This window comes from Megalops cyprinoides, chromosome 21 (genome assembly GCF_013368585.1).
Source record: "Megalops cyprinoides isolate fMegCyp1 chromosome 21, fMegCyp1.pri, whole genome shotgun sequence".
Lineage (NCBI taxonomy): Eukaryota > Metazoa > Chordata > Actinopteri > Elopiformes > Megalopidae > Megalops > Megalops cyprinoides.
The window spans coordinates 1913019-1926691 of NC_050603.1; the positions used below are offsets into that span (position 1 = coordinate 1913019).

Below are 13673 nucleotides of genomic sequence, written 5' to 3' on the forward strand. Positions count from 1 at the left end.
GCGTCCATTTCGTGCTCTTCGAGAGAGGTGAAATGCAGCAAGCACAGAGAAGCTTGCACCCAGCTAGGACAACCAACACTGCCGATAACACAACTGCACCCTCTGGTGGGAGTTGGAGGAACAGCAAGACACTGCATGGCGGCCAGACGGGTTCATGACTGGAGCAAGACGGGGAACACAGTGTGTGTGTGTGTGTGTGTGTGTGTGTGTGTGTGTGTGTGTGTGTGTGTGTGTGTGTGTGTGTGTGTGTGTGTGTGTGTGTGTGTGTGTGTGTGTGTGTATGTGTGTGTGCACGCACATGAATGAGCGTTAAATGTCTCTCCTAACACACTGCAACAGGTTCATGTGTGAAACAACTTCATTCACCACACCTCATGAAGAAAAAAAAATACAAAAGCACAACATTTAAATAGTTTTTTTTTTTTAATTCAATCAAAACACAGCAAGGGAAGGGTGCAGTCTATTTAAGAGCTAAGGTCTGGCGGTTAATCACTCTACTCTCATGAGGGGAACAGGCAGAATGAGTTAGGCTGGGCCTGGCCAACTCTTCCTCACAGACGTCCCAAACTCACTCCACAGGCACTAGGTCATTCTCCAATTACACATGTATGTCTACTTTCCAGTCACTTCTTATATATGTATTATATGCATTTTATATTACATATAATTAATACATAAAAATAGGACTTTTTCCCCTTTCTCTACTCTCTGTCACAGAGACACGCACACACTCACTCCTCTGACTGCATGTGACACCATCCAACCAGAGGCAAATGAAAGAGAGTGTAAGAACGGAGGAAAAGCAAACTTACTCCATTTTACTCACATCTTTGTCTCCCAAAGGAGACACCCTTAGTCACTTCAGAGAACCAAACCACTGCACATTTTCAAATTTTAATCTTCTGACCTGTATTTCCAACCAGAAATATTGTTTTGAACAATACATTTTATCATTTCATCTGAATCTCAAAATTCCAGTGTCATTCAGAAAAGAAAAATAAATTTAGTCCAATACATTACATTCCTTAAAACAAAAATCCAGAAAATGCATGAAAACCCAAATGGAAAAATAATCTTCAGCCCAGGAATCTGACAGCGTGTGTCTGAGAGACATGCCCGAGCGAGAGCGACGTCAAGAACATACACAGGAATGGAAAAACCAGCAGGAACGCCAAGCAGGAACGCCAGGAACTCTCCCGCCCCTGCGCAGCTGCATAGCGCCGAGCAACAGCTGTGCATTTTATTCACACACATTATGCACCAGGCATTTAGCCCTTTCACTAAAGGCTCATTTTAAAGACTAATGGGGGGTCACACCTCAGGACCACTGATGCCCATCTGAACCGGAGTGGCAGCCCCAGTTGGGGAACAGCAGCTCCAGCTCTAATGAAGCTCAGTGGTCTGGGATGCGTGACCTTGAAAAGGCCGCAGCCATTGGTCCTGCATCTTTAGAATGCCACACCCCTTTCCCGTGATTGGCCCTGCCTAGCGATGCTGCAGGGAGGAGGCCGTTAAACACTGGCCGCTTTATTTTTGCGAGGAGTGTAAGTGCGAATGAGCGTGTGTGTAAAAAGGCGTAAACCCGTGTTGTGTAGAGCAGGTCTGGACCTTCAGGGCCACCACACGGTGACTCCGCTCACACACACACTGCTGTTGGCGGGTTATGGTGAGTACTATGGAGCATTATTACCAGAGTCCTTCGTTTTATTTCGGGGTTTGTTTGAGAACGCAAGGTGGGGCTGCTAAGTGCTGTTGGGGTTGGCGGGGCGGGGGGTTAAAGGCAGGTGTGCATCACCTCCATTGCCGTGGTGACGGGTGCGGTCACTCGTCCTTGTCAGGCTTGTAGATGGACAGCGTCCGGGCGGACGGGTCTGTGGCCTTGATCCAGCGGGGCATCCAGTAGTGGGACAGCCAGGAGGCCCGGCCGGGGTAGTACTTCTCAAAGATCTGCCGGTAGAAGTAGGCCTCTTTCGTCCGGGGAGGGTTGTGGCTGAACACAGCTTTGTCTAGCTGGGTGTCGTTCACCTACAGCAGAGACCGGGGGGGGCAGAGAGAGGGAGAAGACAGAGAGAGCGACAGAGGGACAGAGAGGGGGGAGAGGGAGAGGGGGAAAGAGGTAGAAGGAGAAAGAGGGGGAGAGAGAGGTAGTTAGTATCAGGGTATCCTTTGGCGAGTGTTGACACTGTGTGTGTGAGGGTACATGCATCCGCCATGACTGTGAGTGAGCGTGTGAGCAAGTGTGTGAGTGCAAGAGCTAGCACAGGAGAGAGAGCTTGCACACACCTTAGACTCGATGTGGTCCTGCAGGCAGGAGTACCACGACTTCTTCACGGAGGTCATGCCGTCGCTGAAGGCCTCTTTGCGTCTCCACAGAATCTCCTCTGGAATCAGGTTCATCCCCTTAAACGCGTCTCTCAGGAGGTGCTTCTCCACCCCGTCCTGACGCGTGATTGACAAGTGTTTCATCCAATCAGAACCACCAAAAAAAAAACACAGAATGCATCCACGCAGCCCTCCATGTGAGTTACAGGGTTGCCAAATAAAATCACATCCTCTTGTGAAGCATTATTATTGTTTCTACAAATGACAGGGTGAGGCACTCACCTTTGGAACCCTCATCTCTTCAGGGAGAGAGAGGTAGTAGGCGGTGAATCTGTGATCCAGGAAGGGAACTCTCAGCTCCAGCCTACAGTGAGAGAGAGAGAGAGAGTGAGCTTTAAGAGCCGCAGGGAGTGGGTGTGTGTGCGCATGTGTATGTGTGTGCGTGTGTGTGACCACTGCCCCAGTGTTTCATCTCCACAGCATGGCTCACTCGCAGAATTAACACGACTGATTGCTACTGTCATCCTCACTGCAGATGTCAGTCACCCTTCCCACAGACATCAAGCATGGCAACATAACCGCACAGAAATGCTCTCACACGCAACCGAGTGTCACTGAGCTGGCCAATCAGAGCAGAGGCCACACTGAGCTGGCCAATCAGAGCGGAGGCCACACTGAGCTGGCCAATCAGAGCGGAGGCCACACTGAGCTGGCCAATCAGAGCGGAGGCCACACTGAGCTGGCCAATCAGAGCGGAGGCCACACTGAGCTGGCCAATCAGAGCAGAGGCCACACTGAGCTGGCCAATCGGAGGCCACACTGAGCTGGCCAATCAGAGCGGAGGCCACACAGAGCGCGTGTGGGGCGTACCCATGGGCGGCGGTGGTGCGGTCGGCTCTCAGCACGTCGAACATGAACAGCTCCTTCAGCAGACGCACACTGTCCTCCGCGGCTGCCTGGGGCGATGGGGCCTGGACCAATCACACAACAGGATTACTCCTCACACAATCAGCCTTGGACCAATCGGAACAGGAGGTTGGGTCGTGGCGGTTCTGAATGATCCTGTTTTCATTTAGATTCACTCTGCTGTATCAGTAGTCCAGATAAACGTTAAAAACAGTTAAAGAGTCACTGTTGCCCTCAAGGACCAGGACAGAGGAGCAGCGTTCTTCCACAGAGAGGGAGAGTAACTGACAGAGAGGAGCAGTGATGCTCTTCCACAGAGAGAGGGAGTAACTGACAGAGAGGAGCAGTGATGCTCTTCCACAGAGAGAGGGAGTAACTGACAGAGAGGAGCAGTGATGCTCTTCCACAGAGAGAGAGAGTAACTGACAGAGAGGAGCAGTGATGCTCTTCCACAGAGAGAGGGAGTAACTGACAGAGAGGAGCAGTGATGCTCTTCCACAGAGAGAGGGAGTAACTGACAGAGAGGAGCAGAGAGAGGGAGTAACTGACAGAGAGGAGCAGTGATGCTCTTCCACAGAGAGAGAGAGTAACTGACAGAGAGGAGCAGTGATGCTCTTCCACAGAGAGAGAGTAACTGACAGAGAGGAGCAGTGATGCTCTTCCACAGAGAGAGGGAGTAACTGAGACAGAGAGGAGCAGTGATGCTCTTCCACAGAGAGAGAGAGTAACTGACAGAGAGGAGCAGTGATGCTCTTCCACAGAGAGAGGGAGTAACTGACAGAGAGGAGCAGTGACGCTCTTCCACAGGGAGAGGGAGTAACTGACAGAGAGGAGCAGTGACGCTCTTCCACAGGGAGGGAGAGTAACTGACAGAGAGGAGCAGTGATGCTCTTCCACAGAGAGAGGGAGTAACTGACAGAGAGGAGCAGTGATGCTCTTCCACAGAGAGAGGGAGTAACTGACAGAGAGGAGCAGTGATGCTCTTCCACAGAGAGAGAGTAACTGACAGAGAGGAGCAGTGATGCTCTTCCACAGAGAGAGGGAGTAACTGAGACAGAGAGGAGCAGTGATGCTCTTCCACAGAGAGAGGGAGTAACTGACAGAGAGGAGCAGTGGAGAGCAGGCCTACCTTGTGGAAATAGATGTATCCCTGGGTCAGCTCGTCAGACCCCTCCCCAGAGAAGATCACCACGCTGTCGGTCTTCTCCCGGATGTACTTGGAAACCAGATACATTCCTGGAGGGGGGAGGATTTTGAGACAGTCTTAGGGTTACAGAACCAATGACACAAACTTTAACTGAACAACAGCTTTAGAGAACAACATAAAACTGCTCCCAGGTTTGTGTTCCTCAGCGTGGTGGAGCTGGGGAAAAAGTCTGGCATTCAGTCTCTCCCAGCAGGCAGGGGGAGGTTTCACCTGGAGTGCCCTCACATCTTTACAGGCAGGTTTTTAACAATGAAATCAGTGGCTGTAGCTGGAAGGAACTTCTGAAAGAAGCAGAAAACACCCTCACATTGTAAAACAGACACCTCCGACAGGAATCAGACACAAAGGGAGAGAGCAACACATCCCCCTGAGAGTGAACGGCATTTCTCAAACCTGTCCGAGGCAGAACGGTGACAAGCTCTGAAATTCGCAAACGCACGGCACTTCAGCTCGTGAGCATCTACCTGAAATGGCAAATCTTTGGCTTTCATGGCCTAATTAGCCTGAGCTGAGTCGCTCTGCAAATTTCAGCGCGTTTGGAAGGAGACAGGCGCAGTGAGGACCCCACGGCGTTCAGGCATTCAGAGGAAGCTCCTGAGTGAGTCGATGTCTCTGCCTCCCCACAGAGATAACAAGGAGACAGAATAAAGCCTGGCCTTCTCTCGCGTGGCGCTGGTATTTTAAAATGTCCTCCTGAACACTCAAGCTATGCAAGTGCTCGATGCTCCTCTTCAGATAGAGAAACGCTAATGGGTTCCAACAATTTTCTCCGGAGATTTCAAAAGCACTCAAAATGAAGACGGAGGTGTTCTCTAAGGCTGTTTCTCTGTCCTTCAGGAAATGCAATCCCACCTGTTTAACAGACTCTCTGAAGCATGAGGACATTTTCTTAAAATGAAACTGACCGTGTGCTGAGCTTGCCTTTGTTATAGCTGGGCATCCACACTGAGAAGCTATTTCATTTAATAAACTAAGAATATGAAGAAGCTCCTCCCAAAAACCCCCAGAATGCACTGCTCCACCCCTCTCTCTGGGTTCTAGTATGAGGGGTTGAGAGGAGGTGGGTGTTCTGTTCTTGTTCTGTGCTTATGTATAGTAGCTCAGTTACAAATACAGTTCTGCATTTGCAAAGACATAATTAATACTCGCCAACATGCCCTTTAACTTGCGCTGAGCTAAATGGCCAAATTTGTCTCCAGACCAAGTAACATGTTCTTCAGAAAAGCTAGATATAATCAGACTTTTTGGGATATGTTAAGTAACAAGCACTCTTTATTCATGCAAAGCACCAGTATGAAAATGCAGGGCAGTGTAACTCTTATCAGCCCTGAAAACAGGGCTTATCTGCTCAGCACAGCTTCGCACAGTTTAGGACAGCCTGCTGTCCCTTATTCCCAACACTGTCCTCTACCAGCACTCTGGCTCCACCTTGTGGCAGAAATTGTGAAATAACAATGAGCCCTATTGCTGGCAGCTTGGCTGACGCTTTCTCGCGGGTTTAAGCGATATGCACTAAATGCTTTACCTCTGATGCTTTCTCGCGGGTTTAAGCGATATGCACTAAATGCTTTACCTCTGACGCTTTCTCGCGGGTTTAAGCGATATGCACTAAATGCTCTACCTCTGAAAAGGTTTCTGGGAAATAATGAAACATGGACAGGGGTCGGGAAGTTAAATCATTTTTTTTGTATGATATTAAATCTTTTCCACTCTTGTTTATAACAGCAAATGACTTTGTGCTCAAGCAAAGTTATTCTCGCTAGTGAACATGTGGATCAGTGGTCAAGCTACATGAGTTTCCAATGCTTGACCTGCCATAATTGCCTGTGTTCATACAATACCAATCACAACAGCGTCCTAAGAAAGTGATCTGATAATCTTTCTGTTTTATTTCATTTTTTAGAGGATAAAGCATTGTGTCCAACATCCTACAGATGTGCAACAGACCCAAAGCAAACCCACATCACGTGTTTACAAGCAGAACGCTGGCACTCCCGACCGCTGCTGACGGCGCAGTTTAAACGCCAGCGATTAGGGTGGATAACGGAGTCTAATCCGTGGGCAGCAGGGAGAGGTTCGCCTGAGAGAGAGGATCGCAGGAATGCCAGGGGACAGAGGCTGCAGTGAGAGGAGCCGGACACTCGGCACGCTGCCCAACACGTCACGGGTCTGCGTTTACACACTCAGACGCACCCCGCTAACCACAATCTGCACCTTCAGACACGCTCCAGTGACCGCAGTCTGCACCTTCAGACACGCTCCAGTGGCCGCAGTCTGCACCCTTAGACAAATTCCACTAGCTCAGCTACTGCAAGGAGCCAAACAAGACTCTCAGACTGGACCCTGGTGCTCGGCCATCATCATCCGGACATCATCACCCTTATCAGACATGTTATTGTCGCTCTAACAGTCAGGGCGGAAGTGAAACGCGTCGTGTGTAAATTCCGGGTGAAGTCTCACCGACGGAGGCGCGGATGGTGGTGATGTCGTACGTCTCCAGGTGGAAGATGACCTCCTCTAAGGCACTGATGCCCTCCTCGGGGGTAAAGTTCACCTCGTGATGCTCGCTGCCGATGTGCGCCGCCACCTGGTGGAAGGGAGGAGGAAACGCAGCCAGCAGTGTCAGCTTCCCGTGTCAGGGCGAGGGGACTCGGGGTGGGGGGGGTGGGGGGTCAGGCTCTCACCTTGCGGGCCGCCAGGACGTCGGGGCTGTCCTCCGCACCGATGGAGAAGGTCTGAACTGGGTACTTCAGCTCCGCCTCCTTAGCCAATTTCACCAGCATCGCAGCAACCAGGCTGGAATCCAGCCCACCTGCAGGCCGGGAAAACATCACCGTAACAACGGGAAGGAAAATAGCCGTGACTACCAGGGGCGGAGGGAGGATGGAGAAACTGGTTTAGAGAGCTTCAGGTATTAGTAGGTGAAGGGGGGGTGTATCGATAGGTGATGAGTTTGGGGTAAAATCTCACCGGACAGAAGGCAGCCGATCCTCCTGTGAGCCATCAGCCGTTTGCGCACTGCGTTTTCAAACAGAGTCCTGATGTTGCTCTTCACCGTCTCCAGCTCAAAACCTGGGAGAGGAGGCATCACACACACACACACACTCAGCTCACACCACTGCCTGCTACAGACTCCACTCATAATCAGCAAGGAAGGTTAAACATTCACAAACACGCGCACCGGGTCGCTGACAGGGTGTATCCCTGAGATCAGCCCCCCGGGTGCGAGGGGAGGGGCATGGCTACCTGAGGGGAGTGGCTCCACGCTGTCGTAGATGGCGTGCTTGGGCTCGTCCGTGCAGCTGTGGTAGCGGTCCAGCTGGATGGACTCCACCTTGCCGTTGGCCTTCAGGTCGAACACCTCAAAGTGTCCGGGGGGGAAGGGCGTGACCTCGGCCGGGGTGGACATCGAGTGCGTGATCTCCGTCAGGCCTGCGGGACAGAGCCAGCACACGGTCACGACAACCACAGCCACACGGTCACGACAACCACAGCCACATGATCAGGACAACCGCAGCCAGGCAGTCATGACAACCGCAGCCAGGCAGTCATGATGACCGCAGCCACACGGTCACGATGACCGCAGCCACACGGTCACGATGACCGCAGCCACACGGTCACGATGACCGCAGCCACACGGTCACGATGACCGCAGCCACGTGATCATGACAACCACAGCCAGACGGTCACAATGACCGCAGCCACACGGTCACGATGACCGCAGCCACACGGTCAGGACAACCGCAGCCACACGGTCACGACGACCGCAGCCACACGGTCACGACGACCGCAGCCACACGGTCATGATGACCGCAGCCAGATGGTCATGATGACCGCAGCCACACGGTCACGACGACCGCACCCATGCGGTCACAACAAGCACAACCACCCAACCAGAGCAGGAAGACAGTCACCTAAATCATGACCTCAGCATCTAACCAACCAGCATCTAACTACGAAATGGTCACAGGTATGACCACAACTTTTACAGTAGCAGGTCTGGATCGAAGGGAAAACATTAATATTAACTTAGCTTTCATAATGTGTCACAGAAGTCTGTGTCACTGCATTTGCAGTATGAATTGTTCTTCAGAAACACATCGTTCCACAGGGATGCCACAGCACCAGTCTAAGACTCAAACCCACACCCTACTGGTCAGCGTGCTACCTTTAGCCTCGGAGCAGACTGCGAGGAAGCCGTTGTCCGTTATCATCTTGAACATGGGGCGCACCCCGTAGGTGTCCCTCCCCAGGAAGACTTTGCGGTTGGCCGTGTCCAGCAGGATGAAGGCGAACACCCCGTCCAGGAGAGAGGCCATCCTCTCGATCCCGAACCGCTCGTACAGGTGAAGCAGGACCTCACCGTCCATCTTGGTCTGGTAGTCGAACTCGAACTTCTTCCTCAGCTATGGGAGGAAGAGGAGAGCGTGTGACATCACTCAACTGCGATTCCATCGGTCACCTGACTCTCATACTGAACCAATTAGGCTTCAGAAACAGAAGCCTCCTTTCACTGAAATCCGGTGCATGTGTTCCCAGCTTTAAATGTCGCCCCCTGCAGGTACAACCAGGCTTGAACTATTCCTGTTTCCTGCTCTTGCAAAGACGAGGCAGAGAGGCGAGTGCATCCGAGGAGGCCACATCACGTCACACGAGGCTCATCAGAGCTGAAGCACCCAGTGTAGTCTGCGCTCAATAGGAACAAACAAAGAGTTTCCGTTTGCAGCTGAGGGCCCGAGTCACTACACAGCAATCTAACCGCAACTGAACAACAGAGCTGCATTGGGTTCATAACATCAGTGAATTACCGATCACAGAGCCCAGGAACTGCACAGTCTGGTAATATCCTTAAAGGAAGAGAGTGCTGTGAAGAGGTTTGCTGGAAAGAAGCCCACTCCTGCGAACGCTTATCAGCACCTCTTTATGACATTCTACAATATCTGTCATATTAAACTGACAGAAGGCCAACACCAATAATTACAATACAAATGAGTTTGAGTCACAGCACTGACCCGCCCCACTCTCCCTGATTACTCTAGCATTTTACACCCTGAAAATCAACCCCTGTCCAGCGGAGAGGTGAGGGATAGGGGCGGGGAACGGGGCGGGGAACGGGGCGGGGACAGCCGCGGGAGAGGAGTGGGATAGGAGCAGGGATCAGGGCGGGGACAGGCGCGGGAGAGGAGTGGGATAGTAGCAGGGATCAGGGCGGGGACAGGCGCGGGAGAGGAGTGGGATAGGGGCAGGGATCGGGGCGGGGATCGGGGCGGGGACAGCGGCGGGAGAGGAGTGGGATAGGAGCGGGATAGGAGCAGGGATCAGGGCGGGGACAGCGGCGGGAGAGGAGTGGGATAGTAGCAGGGATCGGGGCGGGGACAGCGGTGGGAGAGGAGTGGGATAGGGGCAGGGATCGGGGCGGGGACAGGCGCGGTCTCCCGCCGCCAGCACACACCCTGTGATGGTTGTAGATCTCTCCGTTGTAGCAGAGCCAGAGGAAGGGGAACTTCTTGACCCGCAGCGGCTGCATGCCGTACAGCTGGTCGACGATGGCCAGCCGGTGGAAGCCGAAGCAGCAGTTGGTGAAGCCGTTGACATTCTCGAAGCGGAAGGCGTCAGGCCCGCGGTGCGCGATCTTCATGGCACACGTGCACTGCGTCGAGAGGCAGTCGTCGCTGCCGAACAAAGCCCAGATGCCACACATCTCTGCAGGTTCACCTGTGCAGGGAACACAGACACAGACGGAGCACAGTCAGGGAACACAGCCCAGAATCCAGAGGCTGCAGGTTCAAATCTGAGGAAGGAGGCACTGCTGTTGTTTCTTTAATCAAAGTTAAATTTACAATGATGTCACAGGGAAAATGGCAAGACAAGGAGCCAAGTCAACTAGAACATCTGAGCAAATGACTGTGTGCATACTGACAAAAGGAGTTCATTTCGGGGATGTGGGAAACACTTCCCACAGCCTGGTAAAAGCATTACCCAGCAAGGACTGCACCGGTTTAGCTCTCCTCAAAGATAAGATAAGAAATACTTTATTAATCTCGAGGGAAATGTGACACTTTATTAATCCCGAGGGAAATCTGAGTATTTCTTATCTTAAAAAAGTGCCTGTGTTCTAAACAGCAATTAGACTTGTTTAAATGCTGCAGTTCCAGACAAAAATAACAAATGTATTGTTCCTATGTTTCAGGAATGTCGTGCAGCTTCCCAACTCACGACTCCATGCCCGACAAGCAGCGAGAGTTCAAACAGCCCGCGCATGCTCAGTAACGTGACGTCACCCCGCCCGCGCTCCTGCTGCATGAGGTTCGTGTTTAAACCGGCAGCGCGTCGCCAATGCGGCCGCCATTCACCCAAAGCGTTTTATCTGCAGTCAAACAAAAACGAAAAAGCCATTCAAGCCATGATGTCAATGTGTAAACCGGCTAACGCGTCATTTAAAACCTCATCAAACCCAACACTGGCGTTTAATACACTGAAACCGAGCTAGCTTGCTTTTATTAGAAACAGCCATATGGCCAGACATAACCTCAGGAATACTACTGTAGCCAGGCCAGCTGGTAATATGTAAGGAATCGTTTGACACACTTGGTGATCGTGTGTGGACATGCGAATAACATACGTCATCAGTGCGTAACGCTCCAGAATCACACACCCTCCACCGGCGAAAATTTTGAACAACGTAAACGCGGTCTGTGTAGCTACCCAGCCAGCCAAATGACGCAATTCACCATGTTCGCTTTTTACACTTTTCCAGCTGACCACGTAACATTTTGACAATACAAAAGAATCAGTCAAACAGCTGCGAGTACATCTTCAAAACCCCGTATGATGGTGACAGTTGGTTCTCTAATTTCTTGACACCGGGCAAGCGAGCTAACTTCTGATCGCCATGCCTTGCGTTCATCGGCAATATAACCTAGCTGCGTAGTTCTACCTATACCAATATTACAGCTGAGATATCAATATATCAGTCAAAATCCGCGTTTGACTTACCGTTAGCGTTTCTGAATGAGAATTATATTATTACTGTTGGTATATGTAGCAACACGCCGCTTCGGACACGCACGCCGTTACCGTCTGAGCCGAAACACCGTTCTGCGAGGAGGGCGTGTGGTAAAACCCGATGCGGTGGAAAACCCGAAGCGGAACACGCTGGAATGGACCGCTATGTTCCCCAGTGCACCGTTCCGAGGGGCCGCTCCAGGAGTCCATTTCTGCTTTTGGAAATGCGGGCGCGAAACGTGCGTCATCCATTCGCGTAATTTGACATGATGTCGCGGAATACATGCGCTGCTCGCAACAACGTGCCGAGTTGCATCATCTTAAAATACTGTTTTATTTTTACATTATTACAAGTTAATTCGTAGAACTGGAAAATACATTTAATTGTTTTACTTTCACCGTATTTCCAAAAAGGAATAGTTTAATTCTATAGCTCGTTTCTTTATTATTTTCAGAATGCGTTTCTTCTTCATGGTCGCGAAACAGAGAGAGGCTTTTCCGCAGCAGCTGCCTTATGACATAGTCATCTTTTCCGCTTTTTTTTTTTACATAAATTTTCAGCGTGTTACGTTTTGTTCTAAAGCGAACAAGATGGATCTGGCAGTACATATTGTGGGAGATCATATTGGACACGAAGTAGGATGGCTGTGAGCAATACAAAAGGAAGGCCGTTACCTTTGGCGTAAGCCACATGGGTGACGTGTCCAAATTGAAGTCAGGCATGGGTCTAATGAGAGACCAAGTGCCGATTTAGCAGTGACCTCCAATAAACGACGACCGAGTGCAGAATAGCTGAGTAGCAAAAACTCTCATAATAGTGTCTCTCATATACGCTTGGTGGAGAGGATTTATTTTATCAATGGCAAACAATGTATTAAATATGCTTCGAATCAGTGAGCATCTGAATGTTCCTGTGTGACCCGGTGGTCAGCACTTTGCCTGCAAAGAATGGCGGATATTTTCTAGTACTTTGCTAGTATTCAGCATGAAGCGTTGACTGAGCCTGTTATTAACCTGGAAACAACTCACAGCTTGCTGCTTTGAATTCTGGATCAGACAAAGCTGTTGTACCGTAACCTGCGGTTGTTCAACCAGAATTGTTTTAGCAAGTGTACAAAAGTATAGACTGATAGGGATCGCAGTAAAACAATAGTTAGGTACCCTGGATGAGGGAATCTGCAAAACAGATCTTGTCAGTTATAGGGCTACATGTCTACATGGAAGTTTTAAATCGAATAATTAATATTTCATATTTTTAAAGCCAGAAAGCATACCAGGTTGACAGTGCTGAGTAGCACAGTGGCTGTTCCAGTTTACATGCTCAAACTAGACCACTGTCGGGGGCCATGCCCGTTTGCCTGCTTGGGTTACAACAGCAGCGCTTACACAATGACGAGAATCTGGGGCCCTGTCATGTCAGAAAAAAAAAACTGGGTCATATTTGCAGACAAAGATGCATCTTTAGCTTTCTTTGCAGAAGAAAAATGTAGGTTTCTCCAGAATACCTACATTATACCTACCTACATACCACCACCCCCCCCCCCCCCCTTGGGTGAGGCAACTCATCCATAATGATTTACAGCAGTGATGTCATCATGACCCCCCCCCCCCAGGACCCACAGTCCTAAGGGTGACAGAGAGGCCTCTCAACCAGCAGCAGCAGCTTAAAAATGCAACGTTGTTCTTGTCCAGAATATAGTTTTGAGTATTTAGAGGTCAGTAGTGTTTGTTTACGCTGTTGAGTCAGCCAGGGCCTGAAGGAGAGGCCTTTCTGCTGCCAGAGCTTCAGGAAACGGAAAAAATGATGCAGCCACACGCTGCCATGTGTGTATGAAATGTTCACCATCAGTACTTAACGACTCCCAGCTTCCTCCCTTATGTGCTAAAATGCCCAGATGAAGTTTGTTAGAGGTGAGTGTGTGTTTGCACTTACAAGGCTGCTCATTCAGTGAAAGAAATTCTTGTTTTGCCAGCTGTTCTGCATTTTTTCACCATAGAATGCAACGTGATTAATCTTTATGGAAAATAAAATGCCAATGCAACCATCCAGCCAAGTCCTCCAGCAGGTTTCAGTGATCAGGCATTTTCAGGTTTTGACCAGCTGCCTCCTTGGAATCATTCTTCATTCCTCTCCCATACCTGTACTTTGCACACACTTGTGATTTTTCTGTGGCCAGGTTGCTACAGGTGAAGTGAGCCGAAAGTGAAGTTCTATTCCAGCATTTCTGTCAGT

General features: G+C 50.4%; 1 protein-coding gene across 1 annotated transcript; it reads right to left on the bottom strand.

Annotated features, from left to right (window-relative positions):
* Nucleotides 1-1638: 1638 nt before the first annotated feature.
* On the bottom strand, nucleotides 1639-11514 carry asns (asparagine synthetase). Its single transcript, XM_036515973.1, has 12 exons — nucleotides 11432-11514; nucleotides 9888-10150; nucleotides 8604-8841; nucleotides 7682-7867; nucleotides 7406-7507; nucleotides 7120-7247; nucleotides 6896-7022; nucleotides 4358-4464; nucleotides 3193-3293; nucleotides 2605-2686; nucleotides 2284-2439; nucleotides 1639-2025 (listed from the first exon to the last, which is right to left on the bottom strand). The coding sequence occupies exons 2-12, from the start codon at nucleotides 10134-10136 to the stop codon at nucleotides 1822-1824; spliced, it is 1680 nt and encodes a 559-aa protein (XP_036371866.1). The 5' UTR covers nucleotides 10137-10150; nucleotides 11432-11514; the 3' UTR covers nucleotides 1639-1821.
* Nucleotides 11515-13673: the final 2159 nt, after the last annotated feature.